The 20,128-nt window shown below is 44.5% G+C and overlaps 1 protein-coding gene across 1 annotated transcript in view; it reads left to right on the forward strand.

Annotated features, from left to right (window-relative positions):
• Nucleotides 1–20,128, forward strand: part of lars2 (leucyl-tRNA synthetase 2, mitochondrial) — a 33,712-nt gene that overhangs the window by 4,970 nt on the left and 8,614 nt on the right. The window contains exons 4-13 of the mRNA XM_071525466.1: nucleotides 6,346–6,437; nucleotides 6,590–6,650; nucleotides 6,783–6,872; nucleotides 7,236–7,379; nucleotides 10,107–10,214; nucleotides 11,462–11,621; nucleotides 12,639–12,743; nucleotides 13,186–13,301; nucleotides 13,428–13,711; nucleotides 18,567–18,665. Coding sequence (XP_071381567.1) covers nucleotides 6,346–6,437; nucleotides 6,590–6,650; nucleotides 6,783–6,872; nucleotides 7,236–7,379; nucleotides 10,107–10,214; nucleotides 11,462–11,621; nucleotides 12,639–12,743; nucleotides 13,186–13,301; nucleotides 13,428–13,711; nucleotides 18,567–18,665 — 1,259 coding nt within the window. The remainder of the gene's footprint in view (nucleotides 1–6,345; nucleotides 6,438–6,589; nucleotides 6,651–6,782; nucleotides 6,873–7,235; nucleotides 7,380–10,106; nucleotides 10,215–11,461; nucleotides 11,622–12,638; nucleotides 12,744–13,185; nucleotides 13,302–13,427; nucleotides 13,712–18,566; nucleotides 18,666–20,128) is intronic.

Consider the following 20,128-nt stretch of genomic DNA (forward strand, 5'->3'; position numbering starts at 1 on the left):
CACTCTGACTTAAGCGCTTGGAAGTAAAAGTACACTGGGTATTTAGCTTTAAAGATCCAGTACAATGATTTCAACTCGGTAAGGAAAAGTTTGATGTTGATTTCTAAAACACTGAGCATCATTTGTTTCAGTTTCTGATGGTTAGATGGTACAAAGCTTGTAGGACTGAGTGAGAGCCAAACCCTGCCTATGATTGTGCTTCCACTGCATGCTAATATTAATGTCTTTGGGGAACAAATATCCAGGGTTGGAACCCAGCAACAAAGGAGGCATGGGGATTTTGGCTAGTTTGGCTACTGTCCGACAGACTATGGAACACCTGATTAACTATGCACACTGTCGACCAATCAGAGCATTAATTAAAGGTGACATCATTTACACCAGGAAGTAGATTGGAATTCTAAATCTGTTTGATTCTGTTGAAACCAGAGGGAGTTTTCAAACGGCGTCAGTCAAATTTCTACAGTGCTGACAGTTTTAATAATTTGGGTAACTTTACATTAACAGGTCCTTTGTAAAATTATACCATGACATTGAGAAATGCTCATTGCATTGGATCTTTAAGCTAATTATATTGTTTTTAGTCATTAATGGTGTCTTGTCTTCTTCTTGTCGTGTTATAAGAATAGAGATTAAAAATAAGATTAAGGCAACTATGACTTGAAGTTTGTAAATTTTGATTTATTGACCTGTTTGTTGTCCGCCGCTCGCCTCATGTCTCATTCGCTGGCTTAACTTTCTCTGCCTTTGTTTTTACACATCCACACAAACCCGTATGGCTTCACTGTCACAGCTCAGGCCAAGCTGTGCGAAAGCTTGTACGGTAGGATGTGTAGAAAATTCAAGGCTGCTTATCCCACGTCTTTCTCTTCATCTGTTGCGCAGAAGAAGCTGCTGCCTGGATCATTATGGCTCGGCCGTATATTGACGTTTCTGCCAGAATCACAAAGGCTGTGCTGTCTTTAGAAGAACTTTGAAGAGCATTTTTTTTATTGTAGCAAGCTATTTGTGTGGCAGCTGCTAACAAGGCTGTCCCTGTGCTCCTGTGCTAAAGTGAAGGTCCGCTGTCAAGTACAGTTCACGTTATTCCCACAAAGTCAGACAGCTTAATCAATACATTTGAACATGAATTACTGACTCCAGAAATTTGTGGAGCTGTAGAATGTTTGCTTGCGCTCTCACACCCAAGTGCGATTTATTTCATGACAGTGTTTGAAGTTTTGAGCTAAACTTTCATCTTATACTGTAACAATATTCACCAAGTCAGTCTCCCATTTACTGTTAGTGGAGCTCTTTTTTAGTTTCTAGCTTTGCAAGAGTCATAAATCTATACATAATGGTCTGAGATAACATTTCATTGTTGCTTTTCTGCATATCTCTGCACACTCTCTGCACATCAGACGGCATATATGACACTTTGCTATTGTAATAATATAGTGACACTCTGAACAGATGATAATGCACATGCATTTTTCCACACTGCCATTTTTTCGTACATATGGTACTTCTGTGGTGGAGCTCTGTTACATGGGAGAGATGGTAATGTTTTTTTTATAGTGCTAGTCTGCAAGCCACAGCACTTTATGTACATATATATGGCCTGCTGCAGACGTGTTAATGTGAATAGAATGTACATTTGCACATCATGTACATTGTTTAGTTCCTATTTTATTGTTTTATTGTTTTATTCATTTTTTACTGTTTCTTTTGCTCATTTTTCATATAGCTTTTTTTAAATATTGCTTATACTCCATTGCTTATACTCCATTTCCCTACTGATTATTATTACTTTTGCTGCTGCAACAAGCTCATTTCCCTACAGAGAAACCCTTTCAAAACCCATCGGATAAACTAAAAAATGAATGATTTTCAATCTAAAAACAAGGCATTGTTTCTTAGTTCCCGAAAAGCTGACATTTGGGAGTCACAAAGTTTTCACCAGACAGTGACTTCATGGCTAGTAGTACCTCATGAGAACGCCCAGCAATGTAAATGACCAGCTGTAACTATGATGTTTGAAGACATTGATGTCTGTATGTATTGTATCCCTCTTAATTGGCTTGCCACCAGAACGACAGAAGGCAAAATTCATCTTTTCCATCTCTAGGGTGTTGAGGACTCTGCTGTGTTTCAGATCAGAGAGATGTGACCAATATGAAGGACACTGTATTTTAGCAATCTGTTTGAGTCTTGTAAACCGGGGGTAACGATCAAGCTGCGACCAGTGTCTGTCAGACTAACCTTGCCCATGCAGTCACCCACACTCTCTGACATGACTGTGATGGCCTATGTTTAGCCCTTTCTTTCCCTCTCTCTCTCTCTCTGCCGCCACACCATCCATCCTTGTCTTCTCCATGACGAATCACTGAAGCTGGTATGACAGCCAGCAGCTGCTGTCCGTCCTCTCCTCTCCTCTCCTCTCCTCTCCTCTCCTCTCATCTCCTCTCTCCTCTCTCCTCTCCTCTCTTTATTGAAGATTTTGTTGAGATAGCTTAATGGGCCTTGACAAAGTGTTGTCAGTAGCGAGTGTGTCAGGGTAGCATGTCTCCCGTCATTGCTTTGTAATCAGCATGTTGTCTCCCTCCCAGACAACAACAGAGAGATGGATGGGGGGGGGGGGTTAGAGGTCCCATAGAGCAGAGGAGGCGCACTGGAGAGGAGCAGTGACAAACATGGTCTTCATATATACAGAAAATATACAGTCTTCATCTCAGCAGTGAATCACATCACACTAAATTGCCCCCCCCCCCTTCCCCCACACGTTCACCTGAAATGAATGTAAACAATTGAATATGTGCCACCTCTGTCACATGCTCAGGTACATGTATTCTACATCCGCACATGGTGTTTTCTGTGTAAGCTGTAGCTTTGCACTGATATGTGCTCTGTTTAAACCCTCAGCAACTTACACACAAACACACATGCTCAGTAAAACAATAAAAGACACCGTTCCCTCTTTATTTTCCCAGTGTTCTCTTCCTGGTGGATGTCGCTCTGACTAAGTGGTGTGTGTGTCTCCCTTACCTGCAGAGAGACTCCCCAGCTACTTCTGTCACTGATCTCTCCACCGGCAGCCGTGGTTTCACATGACTGGCGACCGCTTCCTGCCCGAGAGTGTACTTTCTCCCAGCATCTGTCAGGAAGAGAACTTCGCTCCGCTGTATGCACACATAGTCTATTCACTAGTTAATTAATGAAGTTACACCTTGTCGACAGTCACACTCAATAGGTATTTTCTGTCTTTTAGTGGGTAATTTAACTGTGTGGCTCTGCTTTTTTATCATAAAGCATTTTCTCCTCAGACCTATTTTCCCATCTTTTTCCATCATATCTATCCATTCTAACCAAAATCAATTACTTTACTATAGAGCTACTTGCATCTTGTTTGCTAGGGTGTGGAGCTCTCCTATACATTCCTGTAGGGCCAATGGAAACTCCAGAAATTGACCCCAAAAGGACCCAAACCATGTCTTTGTCAAGACATTGCTCGCTCTGTAATGAGACATTTCGGTAAAACGTTGTCATGCGTTTCCCGTACAGTTTTAATGCTACCTTGGCCATTGCGTTTGCGTTTCCTTGTTTACTCTGCAGCTGCTTGTCTACATTCGCCACTGTGTAAGGTAGTGCAATAGATAGTGAAAGTCATGGATAAACTGAAAATTAAATGTCTCATTACAGAGTGAGAATTAATATGTTGAAAAAGACATGATTTGGGTGCTCTTGCGGTTGATTTTTGACTTGTGCCTTGGCCCTATAGGACTGTATTGGACTCTATAGTGAAGCAACTGACAAGATTTTGGTCAGAATCCATTGGTATGATGGAAAATGATGGGAAAGTGGGAAATTGCCGAGTTATGTTTTAAAGCTGCCTGTCACAGATGGAGTGGAGCTTCTAGTTTCTAGCTTTTGTGTGGGCGGACGCCTTCACGTAGCAGCGCAAAGCTACATGCCCAAAATCAGTCTCTTGGTATTCCTGTCCTCCTTGTCTGCAAAGTGTGTAGCCTGGAGCAGCGTACTGATGGATACGTCTCAGTTTTGCTCCACATTAGACAGGTTGTCATGAAGTCAGCCCCATCAGCTCTACCCACTCCCTTCCTGCCTCTTGTCACTCGTGTTCTGAAATTTAAGTCTCCACAATAATATCTTAGGAATGAGTCTTTTGAAGAAGGTAAGACTCGGACTAGTCCTCACGCGTCGTGTGGACATAAGGAACCGCCGCTCTTAGCAGTGGAATGATAATGCGCCTGTGCCGCTCTTTGAACTTTGAGAATTGAGCTCACTAATACAGCCTGTCCATCACAGACGGTCCCCGTAGCAACGCCTCGTCAATTCTCTTTCACTTTAATGGAGTGTTTACACTGAATAAACAACGTAGTACCATGTCCATTTTAATGAGCTGCATGGGTTTTTTGGGTATATTTACATAGGCAATTTTGGGCTTTTTGTCTTGCTCTCAGCGTGTCTGTATTTCTCCTCAGCAGTCGGACTAGTCTGCTGTGCTGTGCTCACTTAGCCTAATACCATCCAGCACTCGGCTTTACAAATGAGGCCCAGGCAGTTACCAAGGATACCGATTCGTCTGAAACATCAGACCCGTTAGACTCAGTACAATGATCCTCTCCAGTCCTCACCTCTTCCTCGCTCTGCTTCTCCTCTCCTCTACTTTACTCACCCCTTCCACTCCTGTGCTGTTATCTCATTCCTTTCTCAGGAAGGTTAAAAACGGAGTCAAAGAGCTAAACGGAATTGAGATGAGTGAAAGAGGCATCATCTTTGGTTGACGTCATTACGAGAGAGAGCGTGACACAAGCATGCTGGAAGCAGCGCCTGTGGCCGAAGTGGGACTAGATCTTATGTCATGGTGAAATGGGAGAAGTTTTATGTCAAGTTTTATGGAGAGTGTGTGTTAGAGGGGGACAATAAATGGCCGTAGATACAGTACAGATACAGAGGGAGAGGGAGAAAACAGACAGAGAGGGTATGTAACAGAAGATGATGATGTTGGTTGAGAAATACAATGTAAACCAAGTTACTGAATAATTTGAATGACTCCAAACTGCATCCATATTATGTGTAAGTCTGTACAGGCTTTAATGGCTACTATTTAAAGCTGTCACACCCCGATGAAAGTGTGAAACATAGAGGATGCAGAAAGGGGGCTTGATCCCAATTACTACCTTCCATTCTAAGCCCCGTCCTGTTCACTCGCTCTTTCACTGCAGAATGCAACTACATTTACATTATATAACAACTGCGGTTACTCTGTATAGTCACTCTGCATGCATTTAACGTGGGAGTTGAGATCTCAGCAAGGAACATGCATTATGGTATAGGGTTCATGTACTATAATTAGGGGAGGACAACACTATTTTGCGGATTAAATTGCCTTCTAGACGAGGCTGAAGTGAAACACTGTTTAACACTGTAGACTAGCTGGAAGCCTGGATAAATGTGCCAGGCCTAAAAGAGTGGAGATGCTTGGGATGACACAGTGAACAGCAAATCTCAGGATAAGCCTTCTCTTCATCATTAGTGTAGTGGATGAGCACCGTCAGCACCTGTCTCTCAGATACTGTTCATTGTAGTCGGCTTGTTGTTAAAGGACTACACCGACTTTTTGGGAGAAGATTGGCACCAAAGTAATCTCTGTGTCTCCAGTAGATAGCTCTGTCTGATGTACATGCTAACGCTTTAGCATACAGTATGTTAAGTAATCCTGAAGAGTAAAACCTGAACATAGACCTTTTAGTAATCCAAATTTGGTGTTAGTTTTTATTCTATGGCCTGTAGATTCATAACTTCTGAAAACAAAATGTCAGTCTTCATCATTCATCAGTTAAGTCCATTATGAATCAACAGCACAAAAAAGGTTAGCTGTCTGGCTAACTTGCTCACTTTGTGTGTAAACAAAACAAGTTGCGCTCAAATTCTACCGTGAAGAGGGATCTTCTGCTATCGAAAGTGCATGTTTTTTGTCGAATTTAGTGTCTATTTTACCAATCCCGTAAAACAAGCCAGTCAGGTTTAGATGTGTGTCATTAAAATTAACTCACCATCCAGTGTCCAAGCTGCTACAAGGTCTCATTTTCTCACTTTAAGGATAATGCTAGTTTCATAGAATTACTTAACATGCTGTATGCTAAAGTGCGTTAGCATGTGCACCAGACAGAACTATCACAGAGATGATATTGGTGCTAATCCTCTTGTCACATATTGGGTAAGGTGACCAATGGGCCAAACTCCCAAAAAGTTGGAGTAGTGTTTTCAGTTTTATTGGCTGTAGACTGTGCTGTAAAGACTTCCCATCAAATAGGCCTGATACAGAGCTCTCGATTGCGTCCACAGGTGTTGAACCCGATGGGTTGGGATGCTTTTGGACTTCCAGCAGAGAACGCAGCCATCGAGAGAGGTCTTGACCCGGAGGAGTGGACTAAAAGGTACATGAAATATTAGATCCTTTCTCATATCCTTTAATCATTTATACTCTCCCTCTCTCTCTCACACACAGGCTTTCTCTATTTATGCTCCCTCTGAGTTCTCCCCTTCACTCACCCTAATGCCCTTTCCCTGTCCCGTCTCCTCTCCTCAGTAATATCCAGTCCATGCGGGAGCAGCTGGACAGCCTAGGGCTTTGCTTTAACTGGGACCGGGTGAGTAGGCAGAGGGACTGAGCTACACCTCATACCAGTGAGAGGGGTAGCTTTGAGTCTGGGTGGCTCACTTGTGTGTGCCTGTCATGTCATACCACACACCACTGACCTGACTCCGGCTTTTCCTGACAGGAGGTGACCACCTGTCTTCCAGACTACTACAAGTGGACCCAGTACCTCTTTATCAAGCTCTTCGAAGCAGGACTGGCATACCAGAAAGAGGTAGGATGGCCTTTGAGCTAAAATCCCTATTCTGGTATTCTTTTGGAAGAAAGAGTATGAGTGGTATAGATGTGAGGTCCTTGGCAGTCACAGAAACTACAGAGGCAGCTCATCAGAAAATGAGTGAAATGAAAAGTAGAGAACTTTGACCGACGCCTGTGGATTATGTGCAATGAATTGGGACGCCCTTGAAATAGGTGTGTGGACTGTCTGTTGAATTCAAGCTACTTCCTAAGCTATGTCAGAGATCTGCTTTTTCATTATGATTTTCCACTTTTTATTAAGACTGTGTGTCTGCCTCTGCATGCGCATGTGTGTGTGTGCTTGTGTGTGTGTGTGTGTGTGTGTGTTCGTGTGTTCCAGGCCGTGGTGAACTGGGACCCTGTGGACCAGACAGTGTTGGCAGATGAGCAGGTGGATGAAAACGGTCGCTCCTGGAGGTCTGGCGCGCTGGTGGAACAGAAGCTGCTCAGACAATGGTTCATCAAGACCACAAACTATGCCAAGGTGGGGCTCTTTGGTGTGTGTGTGTGTGTCCGTCCTGTGTATTCGTGAATGTGTGGGTACGTGGCAAGCGGCGTCTGATTGGCCGGCCTGCAGCTTCACGAGGGCCAGGGTGAGCAGCAGGCTCCTCTGATGTCAATCATGGCTGACACTTCAGTAGCAGCAGCAGCAGCATCAGCCCTGCTTCTCTGGCTCTGGTTCTGCAATCAGACCCCTGGAGACTGTCATTTGTAGTCCGCCGTCCCCAGGCCAAGGAGAGAGACCGGCGGAGTCGAGTATTATGACCGCCGCCGCCTGGCTGGCTGATGAGAAGCCCTCCCCCTCCCAGCGCTGAGGTGTGAACAGGCCCGCTGCTCAGTGAAATTACCCCCTCTGGACTTGGAGAGATTTATATGAGTCATCCACAGGAGGAGTTACATGCATTATACATGCAATACATACATGTGCATTGTTAGATGTGCAGGCAAGCACACATACACACACACACGCACACACACACACACACACACACACACACACACACACACACTACAGACTGTAAGACAGCCTTCTGAATCTAGATGGTTGCAGGGCGAGCAGGTTTGTATTCTGATGTGTGGAAAGCACTGAACTGGTTTGATTCCATTTACTGATTTGCTATTATCTATCTAATGGCACACATTAGATAGAATTGACCTGAAATCCATTTTCCAAACATGAGTTAATCCATTTAACAATTAGGAACTGTAAATTACAAATAGTCTGAATATATTGTGGGACAAATTGATGGGCAGCCACTGCATGTGAGGGGGAGGCATATTGTAGTTAAGAATAACGCTAATTCCCTTGCTAATTTTCTTTCCTTTGATGAAAATCACTTTGTGCACAATCAAGTCTCACCCGGTTTTAGCAGCAGTGCTGTACTCGCCCATGCATGTCCATGTCAGAGGTGTGAATGGAGGTGGAAGCGAAGCGGCCCACTGTGACTGTGTGTTCCCGCATTTCTAATATTCTCTAACAAACACAGAAGTGGGAAGGAAGGAAGGAAGGAAGAGGAAGGTGTAAAGGAAAGAAGTGAGAAGGAGAGAGATTGAGAGAAAGGAGGACAGAGTGTCAAAACGAAATGCCACACGAAAAGTGCTGTAATTGGACTGTGATGCCTATGTGTGTGTGTCTCTGTGCACAGTCTGTGATTGTAGGTGCAAGTATGTTAGACAACATTAACTTCAGACAATATTTATTCAATGGTCATCAGTTTAGCTGTCTGGTTCCAGGTCCTGCTGAAGGGGGTTTCATGAATCCTAACCATATTGTTCCTTCTGGGACACAGATGACTGCATATTATTACTAAGATGGATTTTTTTTTATGTGGGGAGTACAGAATGCAAAATAGTTTTCAATTTCATGCATAATCACACATGTTGAACTCACGCATACATGGCGCCTGCCAATTACACTGCAGTGATAAATAAACAATTCACATACCTGGAGCACAATATATTATTCACCTTTAATATTGCTCAAATATGAACACAGCTGATTTAGTAAGCGTGTTCTTTTTCATGGGTACACTGATGCTACACAACGGCTTGTTAATTTTTAAAGTGGTAAACTGGTGACTTAAGGGTTGCTGGTTCAAATCCTGGGAAATTGCATATATGTGGATGTATAGTATAATATCTCACTGTAATGGATGGATGATGTCTCTCTCTCTCTCTCTCTCTCTCTCTCTCTCACTCACACACGTACACACACACACAACCCTTGGGCAGCCTTACTTTCTACCATGCTATACCATGCTTTCTCTCTTATAACTTTTCTTAGTTGTCATGGAGACTCCTGTCCTACATCTTTCAGTTACAGTGGGTTCTATGCCAGACCACATTTTCTTTTCAGAAAAAGTAAAAAGATTTACCCCCCTCACACTTGAACGGCATCATTAGTGTGTCATCATTGCTTTCCTGCCTTTCTTTGTTGCTGGTAGCGTCTTTGTTTTGCTGTGATGCCTCCTAGAGTCTCTCAGAGTTTGCTGACACAAATTCACCAGGATTTATGTCTCTTGCTCCCACTCTGGACCAAATACAGTCTAGCAACTGACACACTTGGCAATCATGCTAGTGATGAGTATAGTTAGTGTTGGCATTTGTATTGATATATCTGTGATGAGGTACTGCATGCTGAGTGGCATTGTGAGGGGGAAAGTGGGTAATAGATTGTGACAGACTGAAAGAGAGATATAACATCTCTGGCCTCAGCCCAGCTGTGGCTTTTTGGCCCCAGCCTCGTTGATATGCATAGCTTCCTTTAATCATGCAGACTAACTGTTTGGCTGTGTGTGTGTGTGTGTGTGTATGTGTGTGTGTGTGAGAGAGAGAGAGAGAGAGAGAGAGAGAGAAAGAGAGCGCTTTACAGGCGATTGCTTTGTGATATCCAGGAAAGTAGGGCGAGTAGAGGTCAGGATTTTTGAAAATCCCTCTTTGTCTGCATAATGTGACCTGGTCTGCTCTGCTGCTTTGTCCAAATAAATTGGCTGGGCTTTGAAAGGGCTGCACTCTGTGACAGAGTTGAAGTCAGTGGCATTATCCTCAACAGCCACATACTGGTGAGGAACTGTTTGCTCCCCTACAAAATATGATCTCCTTTCCAAAGTGAAGTGGAGAATTAGCTTTTCCCAAACTTGTACAAAGTAAATGAGAACCACATAGTAAACTTCTGTCTCACGTGTCTCATCTTCCTGTCCCCCTCCTCCAGCCCCTCCTGGACGCCCTGGCAGACCTTCCAAAGTGGTACGGGGTCAAAGCCATGCAGGCGAACTGGATTGGAGACTGCAGCGGCTGCTACTTCGATTTCAGCCTCAAGGTGAGCCTCAGCTCCCTTCCCTCTTCCCCCTCTCCTCTTTCTTATTCATCTCCCTTTCTTGGTTTCCTTCAATCTATCAGCCTCTCTCCAACAACTTCATCTCTCTCTCCCTCCTCACTCCCCCCCTTCCCTCACTCCTTTTTTTCATCTATTTTTTTCCCCAAGCACTGATTGCTTGCTTTATCTTGGATTTTTTTTTTCGTGAAAACATGTACCAAAACAGAAGTCTTGACTAGGTATTCGCATTCAGCGGGCGCATCCATCTGCAAGCAGCAATTTACAAAAACAAATGATGTCAGAGATTAGTTTCTATTGAGTGTGCCTAGAGGCATATTTACAGTCCTTCACACTTCTGCCATTTCAAACAGAGTGCTTGTAAAAAGCCCACTGAGAGCCCTCTGATCACTCTTATTATACAGCTCTCCTTGAAAGAGAATCAGGGACTCTATTGCTCAAGTCAGTTCCTTAAATCTTCATTTTTCCAGTGAGGAGAGAGTTAGAGGCTGAGAGAGTGTACTTGCATTTGTGTGTGTGTGTGGGTCTATGTATGTGGGAAGGGGTTTCTCATAAATCAGATGTAAGCCTGGTGGAATGGGTAATTAAAACGAAGTCCAGGGGTCATTTAGGAGATGGAAGGAGGAACGTGTTGTATTTCATCTTCAGTATTGTCAGGGGATCTCTTCACTGAATTATCCCCAGAAGGGCTGAAGATCTGTATTAGTATGTCTTTTATAACGGCTTAACATGACATCTACTTAGGATCATCATATTACATCAACTCTACTCCATCTTAGAATAAGTATGTCGTCTTTAAATCACTGTGAGATTATATACATTATGGCGTTGTTATGTGTCAGAGGTACCTACATGTTACATACACTTGACAGTGTAAAGAACATATGATGGGTTTCATTCCAAAATGCTATAGATCCATTTTGTAAACAAAATATGCTGCCTCAAATGCGTCATTCAGTATTTCAAAAACACAGATGCTGCTATGCCTAAAACCATAATGATTTTGTAAACAAAGGTCTCAAGATGACTGATAACTTCAATTGTAACCTATAATATGCTTCATTTACATGCCAGCAATCATTTTGTAACAGCAGATGGTGGAGATCTCATTTTGGACTGAACCTCTTACCATTAACTAGCATTAACATTTTCATTAACTAGGCTCCAGTGCAGCTGTTGACACATAAAAGCAGAAGAGTCCCAACATGCTTTTTCCCCCTTAACCCCCCAAGGTGAATGGCGAGGAGACGGGGGAGACCCTGGCAGCCTACACCTCCTCCCCGGAAGCCGTGTTCGGAGCGGCGTACCTGGCCGTCCTGCCGTCCCACAGACTGCTGCATGGGACCAGCTCAGTGCGCCCCGCCCTGGAGAAAGCCTTTCAGCCGGGAAGAGGTGAGCCACTGCTCCGCCTGTCCAGCCCCGCCTAGGTCCGGGCCATCTGGGAATCAGTTTGCCTATAGTGGCTCAGTGGTTAGCACTGTCGACTCAATGCAAGAAGGTTGTGGGTTCAAATCTCCGCCCCGGACCTTTCTGTGTGGAGTTTGCATGTTCTTCCCGTGTTTCCTCCCACAGTCCAGAGACATGCAGGTCAGGTGATTTTGAGACTCTAAATTGCCCATAGGTGTGAGTGTGTTTGTGTGTAGTATGGTATATAGAAGTATGGTATATGACATGTATATGATGGTATGCTAAGCCATTTGAGACATGCTTGTGATAAAGGGCTATACAAATACACATGGCTTGGCTATTTTTGAGGCAGGGAAAATATTTTTTTTTGTAGAAAGACACAAATTTTATATCATCTACTTTTTATTAGCAGCTTTTTTTTAACAGCTTTTGTAGCTATGTTACCTGGTAGACCCACTACTGTTTCTACCACAGTGCCGTGTTCACCAAGAGACAAATTCAGGTCAGTTAGTCAGTCAGGGGTGAGATGCTTCACTTCTGTGCAGCACTTGATTAAATCTTTTTCTCCAACTCATGCATATTCTTTACTGAGCAGTAGGAGTAAAAGTGGTACCATTGTGAAAAATATACCATACCATGTTCATCACACATTGAACTGCAAATTTTCACCTAAATCCCACAATCCTCTTCTCATATTCAGAAAGGAAGAAACATATTTCCTCTACACATGTACACAGTATTTGTGTGTCGGTGTGTCGGCACATATTTCGATCGCCTGTATGCACGCGTGTGTGTGACTGTGAGCATGCGTACGTTTGTGTATTCACCTGTGTATCCTCAAGGCAGGGTTGTCGTAACTGCAGTTGCCTGTGTGTGTGTGTGTATGTTAATTGGGATTCCCTTGAGTTTCTGTCTCTCTCTCTGTGGTGAATGATTGTTGATAATGAGCTGCTGGGGGAGGCAGCGCTCCCTCTCTCACGCCCCTCGCCCTCCGCTCTCCAGACTCCCTGACACAGGTCACTGCCTGCAACCTGTTCACCGGCCGCGAGGTTCCCCTGGTCATCTCACACAAGGAGGCGTTTGATGACTATCTTGACACTGTGATCGGTAAGTTATCGTGTGCGTATGTGAATACTTCTCACACAAAGATGCATCTAGACACTGTAGTGGGTAAGAGACTGCTGTGTACTGTATTTTGTGTATTTTCTGTGTCCATTTTACCCCTCCTTATTAATATATATATGCATTCTTGAGCCAGTATTCTACATGTCTTTGCTATGCAGCAGACTGGATGCCACAATGATGTAAAACCACTGGGTGTTTGTCTCACAGAGGGTGGAGGTGAAGCCCATGAGGCTGTTAACGATTAGCCGCATCAAAACATGCTTAACCTCACCAGGGGGAGTTTTTTTAGTCTCCTTCTCAAGAGATCCCTTGTGTACTGTATATGTATGTTGATATGTGTTGTTTTTGGATGTGTGTGTGTGCAGGTGTTTATGTCAGTGTGTGTTTGTCTGTGTTATGTTCATGCTGTATCTGTGTCTGACAGGGATCCCAGACAGCAGTGAGGAGGATCTGTCTGTGGCCAAAGCTCTGGATCTGAGCTGGACTACAGTGCTGGAAAGCCAGGAAGGAGGAACACACACTCTGGTCAACTCTGACGAGGTCTGTGCTGCTGACGCACCACACTACTGATAACACTCAAATCTATCTATTCTATAACTTATGCAGAATAATTTACAATTGAGCTTTTCTATCCCTCTCAATCCCCTTTCCCTTGTCTCTGTGTAGTTCACAGGCCTCACCAGAGAGCAGGCTTTTCACTCCATTACCCAGAAGGCCAGAGAGCAGAAGGTGGGCGGCCACCTCACCAGCTCCAAGCTCAGGGATTGGCTGATATCAAGGCAGCGGTACTGGGGCACGCCCATCCCTGTGGTGCACTGTGGGTCTTGCGGCCCGGTGGCGGTCCCCGAAGAGGAGCTCCCGGTCACCCTGCCGAAGCTGCCCTCTCTGACAGGAAAGGGCGCGTCTCCTCTGGAGGCTGCACATGACTGGGTCAGCTGCACATGTCCCAGGTGAGGACACCCGAAAGTTTGTTGATTTGAGAAAAAATAAAATAAGGCCTTTAAAAGTTTTTGGTAATGAATTGATGGCCTTGAAAGTACAGAATATTTTAGGAAAAAATAGCACCCAAATTAATCAGTATGCCTCAGCTGTCTGGACCTCTCTCTGTCCAGGCATCAACACTTCACATCCTGAGGAAAACGCTGATGGTTGTTTGCACTGATATAGCAGCAGTGTTCAGTTTTAAAATTAATGATTTCACCATGATTTCTTGACTTAAGATGATGAGTAAAAAATGAGTCACTATGATGTCTTACCCCAAAACATGCCAATTTTGAGTCACCAAAATTTCACCAGATAAGACCTTCCGCACACTCAAATCTTTATAATATGCAAGCTTTTGGTCAGAGACCTTCTTCATGCCTTGAAGAAGGTCTCTGACCGAAAGCTTGCATATTATAAAGATTCTTGCACAGATTTGAGTGTGCAGATGCTTTTTTCATTCAGTTTGATATCCTGTAGCTCCAGCACCTCAGCCAAGTCTGATACCGGGTGAGCGGTGTATTTTTCTCCATTTCCAGATAAGACCTTAAAAGTCGTTGAATTTGATGTCCTTACACACATCCATAAGGGAAAAAAATGTCTTTGTTCATGGTTTCTCTGACTGAAACCACAGTCATCTACAGCTACAGAAGTGGGGTAGAGGTAAAAGAGATAAGTGAGACTGTCCCTTAACCAGAAAGCAGCAAGCAGCCCTGCTGAAGTGTCCTTGAGCAAGACACTGAATCCCTTCCAGCTCCTGGGCTTCAGTTCTTCTGCTGACCTCTGACCTTTGACCTCCCTGGAGAAGAAAAAGTTCTCAATAGCGTATGAGTAGCATATCACAAAAAAAAAGAGCAGGTGGGCCCATCAAGGTGCACCATGTTGCAGATTGGATGCAGAAAATGGAGGACTAGCATTTATTTTTTGAATATAAATGATAGGGGAGGAACTGATGCTCTCCTTTATGGTGTTCCTGGAGGATGCAGACAGCGAGAATGAAAGGATCTGCATAAACCTTTTCAGATACAACCAAGTCTTCTCTAGTGACATTTTCCTCTCCCTGCTGCCTGTATTTCCTCGGGGGATCTGCTCCGAGAAAATTGGTCCACCGTCAGGCTAGCTGCGAGAACTGACAGCTTCACAAGTACACAGAGTTTTGCGAACAAGACTGTGAATTGTGTGATTAATACTTTTGTTCTGACAGGGTTATGTAATGAGTGGCAGCTGTGAGAATACCAGCATGAGGTTACATAAGCCAGCTGTGCCCCGAGAGAGACGCACACATATGTACAAATGCACGCAAACACACAGATACCTTCGTACACACACACACACGCGCGCGCACATGCACACACGCCAGTCAGCAGACTGGCAGTGAGTCATCTCATTGAATGTGTCAGAAAATGTGTGAGAATGCAGGATGCCTATTAACCGCCGTCTCCAGAGTCCCTCGCTGGCATGGGAATTCCTCTCTGAATAAGACTAATCACACCGTCATGACTCCATGTTGATTAAAACAATGGCCCACTCAGACACAGATGGCACAAGTCATCAGATTGTGTTCACTCACTTCCACAAAGCCACTATAATTCCTCCCATCAGTGAAGATTGATGGCCATAATCGCGAGGCGGCGTTATCTCCTCCCTTCCATCTCCCCTCCGTTGTTAAGTGTCTGTGGAAATTTGTTCTCTTCACTCGCCGACCATGTCCAATTAAAGTTTGAGTGGAACATAGAGGAAGGGTGTGATGAGAGATGGGGGGGAGAGATGGAGCTTTATCTGTCCTTGAGGAAGTCATTTCCTGTGTGCTCATCTAGTCTCCGGCCCTCTGCAGAACTGTAAATTGGCCTGCCAACTGAACCCGGCCTCAGATTAGCCAGGCTAGGAAAGCGTGTGTGTGTGTGTGTGTGTGTGTGTGTGTGTGTGTGTGTGTGTGTGTGTTAGGGTTGTCACGATACTAGAATTTCTAACTTCGATACAATACCCAGGGAAATATCGATATGCAATACCATTTTTGATACCACGGGGGAAAAAATGAATTTTCAAATATGATTTATATTATTAAATATTAAATTATAAATATTTTTAAATACTGTTTTCATGTTAAAATATAATTTTAACATGAAAACAATATAGCCTGATATCAGACAGAATTCAACTCGTTACACTCCATTTCCATCTTCAGTCTGACACTGCCTCCACTCTAACCGATTTCCGTGGGGGAGGGGGATTCGATTTTCCCTAACCAATCACTAGAGACCAACGTATCTGCCTGAATCTAACGTCATTTTAAGTCGACAGACACTGATGCGAAAAAAACCATCTCCCCTTGCATTCAAAGCAGAGTGCTGTTCGGATTTCAAAGTAATTGGTACTGTTAATCGATTTAGAACAGCCTCGATAGCAGCGTCTATCTTGTCTATAGTGGTCGCCATTGTTGTTATTACTCCTCCTTGGTTCCGCCGCTCAGCTTGACAACGCTTGACAACAGCTTGACAACGGCGTTAGTCCCGCCTGTGGCGCTGATTGGCTAATCGTTAGTCCCCCCCGGCGCTCATTGGACCGATCATTTTTCAACCGAGAAACCGCTGTTTCATGTCACGATGCCAGACCAGAATCAGTCAACTCGGCGGAGTGGGCGGATTCAAAGGTCTGGACCCAGGCAAAGCTTATACTGCACAAGCATGTGAAACATCATATTGCCTCCTGGCCTCTGCAGCATAGACTGTAAGCAACTAAGCAAAAAACACAGACACAGAGACCCAAACTAGTCCCTTCTAGTCGCTTCTCCATAATGTAGGCCTGATAAAACTCATTAAAAACTAGTAAGTAAAACTAACTAATTAGCTTGTTGAAGCAACAGATACCCACCAATGATAGGGAAAAATCAGCAGGGCTAGAGTTAGTGGATTATTATTGACAGAATGATTTTAATCGGACATTTCAACGTCCGGTCGAGCCTTCTGACTGGGCCCGGACAATGCATCTGAAAACCAGACAATCCGGCCGAAAACCGGGCATCTGGCAAACCTACTTGATAACGTTAGCTAGCTCTGTAGCTATTACGTTTGGTTTGCTAGCTAAACTAAAACGGATGATGTGCAGGGTGCGTTAACGTTTATGATAAATGTTTAATGCTTCAGTGATGTAAATGAGTATTGTATCCGTTTCAAATTTTACTTATCGAAGTATCGATACTTTTGACAACCCTAGTGTGTGTGTGTGTGTGTGTGTGTGTGTGTGTGTGTGTGTGTGATCCATGAATTCACAGGTAAGGAATGAGGCCTGATGGTGATTATACACACAGACACACACTTACATTTACAGGCACTCACACAGACAAACTACAGATGGAGGTCTGTTTTCCATGGGAAGCGAGCCTTCATAGAGTGGGCAGCTGCTTCTCTTGCCTCATCTGTTTGAGAGCCTTTTGCCTCTTTCTGGCTCATCCCTCACACACACACACACACACACACACACACACACACACACACACACACACACACACACACACACACACACAGACTGGTGCACTTGTTTCAGATTTGTTACCTGGTTGTGATGTTAGGCTGCTTTCATGGCTCAGAGAAGGGCCATCTCCACAGAGAATATGTCTGTCTGTAGTCTAATCTGATCCCCAGCGGTCTGACTGTCGCCCGGTACCAGCTGTCTGTCAAATGACCACAATCTGGCCCCTGATTGGCCGGTCCGAGGTGAGAGAGGAGGTGAGAAATCACTCGGGCAGGCAGAATTTTGGGTATTAATGCCTTTCTCTATTTTGTGGGGTTTCTATTTATTTGGGATGGAAGGATGGAAGGGGCTTTGTTATAATGCTGGGTTTTCATCTTATGAAATAACACCTGGCTTTCAAATATTAACCTTGCTACACCTTAGCCTTGTTGCTAGGCAACCTCCAGCGCTTACCTCATCCTCACAGCCTTATTATAGACTGGCATGGTAGGTGGTCGAGGGTGGGGGTTATGAAGAGGGGGGTGTCGCCTCCCGATGCGTGTCCGCGTTCGAGAGGAGCACATCCGTCAGACGAAGGATTTGACTGAAATGGATCTCTCTGTGCGAGTGGAAATATGTTAGACAGGCAGACAGACAGGAGGAGAGACAGTCAAAGGAAATGCATCCCATAAGGTCCAGGAAAAGATGCCCGCTCTGTTGCACACAGCAAACCCCAGCACTGCGCTTCTGTTTGGCTTTCTGGGACGCTGATTTTTACTCTGTCGAGACTCATTATGAAGTGGGAGGCAGACGCTTTCACCGTTCCATTAAGTGCTTCACATCTGATCAGAACCCCTCTCTTTTTCCGTGTCTTTGCGGATGTGTCCTCTCCTCCGCTGTGAAAGCGATGTTGGCAGATCCGCATGGTGTACCAAGCGCTGTTTGGTTTGGATGAGAAAAAGGGGCACAAGGTGGCATTTCCAACACAAACACATGATCACGCACAAGGCCTGCCAGTTCGCTCCCTGTTGGCACAGCCTGTTAGTCAGGGCACAGGAACAGGGCTGCGGTGCCAGTCTGGCTTCGGCTGCGCTTCTCTACAGGGACATGACCCCCACAGCCAGATGGAGCCAGCCTTACACACACACACACACACGCACGCACACAAATACATAAAGTAATAGGCCAGTTCTCTAGGAATACAAGCTGGAATCGTTCATTTATTCATTTTCTATTTTGTCAGTCTGATATTGATTTTTTGTGCTGTCTGACTCTGTCTCTCTCTCTTTCTCTCTCTCTCTCTCTCTCTTTCTCTCTCTCTCTCTCTCTCTCTTTCCATCTCCCTCCCTCCTTCTCTCTCTTCTTCTCTGTCAGATGTAAAGGTCCGGCCAGGAGGGAGACTGATACCATGGACACATTTGTGGACTCAGCCTGGTATTACTTCAGATACACGGACCCTAATAACCCAGACAGGTATGAACACGCCGCCTCCTCAGCTGCAGTTTCTGTCTGACTTCACTTCTCCACTTCCATCAGTCCATGAGTCAATGAAGCTGTCAAATGGAAGCTTTTAGTCCAATATCTGCTTGATGCTCCCATGATGCTCTATAATAATACAATCTGCTAGACCCAAGAAAACCTCTCTTGTTCTTTCTGTTTTTTTTCTCTTTTTCTCACACTCTTTTACAGTGACAGATTTTAGCAGGAATTGCAGAGATTGCATTTTCACCCTATTAGTTCAAATGAAATGAAGAGAACAGAGAGTCGCCCAAAGTTCTCCAGCAGTGGGCGGCTCAACTAAGCTGTTTACAGATATTAAAAAAAATCAATTTTTGTCTATTTAATCCCAGGTACGTGAACGGAGGCAAACTCAATTCCCTCTCTTGCCTTGCACACACGTTTCCACTGCCACACACACACACACACACACACACACACACACACTCATGACACTTTGGCACACACAGTTCTACCCACCCTCTTGCAAAGTTACACTCAAACACATAATTATGCACACTCTAATTTTACCCACTCTCTCCCACTTACCCATTTCAAACATGCACATACTGCCTGCGTACATATCACTCCACACTCTTTACTCACATTCGTACAAACACACACACACACACACACACACACACACACACTCACACGTTCGCCTGGAGTTACATTCCGTGCCAATAGAGATTATAAAGCCACGGCTGTCACCTGCTGGGACGGTGGCGATACCCTGAGCTTGACAAAAGAGATTAATTTCCCAGTGCCCTGACCTTGCTGTAAAGCTGCTTTAAGAGGGGGGGGCTGCTCTCCCCATCACTTTTCTTAGCGGGGGCAGATTATGGCACAACAGAAAAAGCAATTACACTATTTGTGCATCCAGTTGGCCTGCTGAGCCTTGTGTGTGTTCTGTAGCATGGGGGAAACGATGAAAATGGGATGTAGGAGAGGTTGAAAGTAGCGAGTAAGAGGAGAGAAATGGGGGAGGTGTACATAGAAGTGTGTTTATGTATTAGAGGTGTCTGGCCTGATGCCAACAAACAGGCTAGATTATTTTCTGCCCTGTGAGTTCATAACTTTTTTTTTCCCCAGTTCAATTATCCCCAGACACCATCAGCCAGTAGAAAGAGAGAGAGAGAGGGAGAGAGAGAGAGAGAGAGAGAGCGAGGTTGGAGGAGAGTAATGACTGGTGTGATAGGTGACACACAGAGATAGGAGTCTGCCCTAAAAAGCATCATTAGGCAAAATCCTGCCTATGCTGACCACCATGCCAGTCACGCTAACCGAATGCAGCTGTCCTGCTGAAACCTAAAATAAGCCTCCCAGTCTTAATCACAGGTATTTTTCTCTCCACAAACAACTACTTACCTGCTAAAATGAGAGTTTTAGGAAACTGAGCACAGAGGAAGCCTTCAAAGCTGAACTCCAAACACACATAA

Source organism: Centroberyx affinis, unplaced genomic scaffold, assembly GCF_046629955.1.
Source record: "Centroberyx affinis isolate AG114_WGS23_722 - 3 ecotype Tasmania unplaced genomic scaffold, CSIRO-AGI_Caff_v1 ptg001293l_1, whole genome shotgun sequence".
Lineage (NCBI taxonomy): Eukaryota > Metazoa > Chordata > Actinopteri > Beryciformes > Berycidae > Centroberyx > Centroberyx affinis.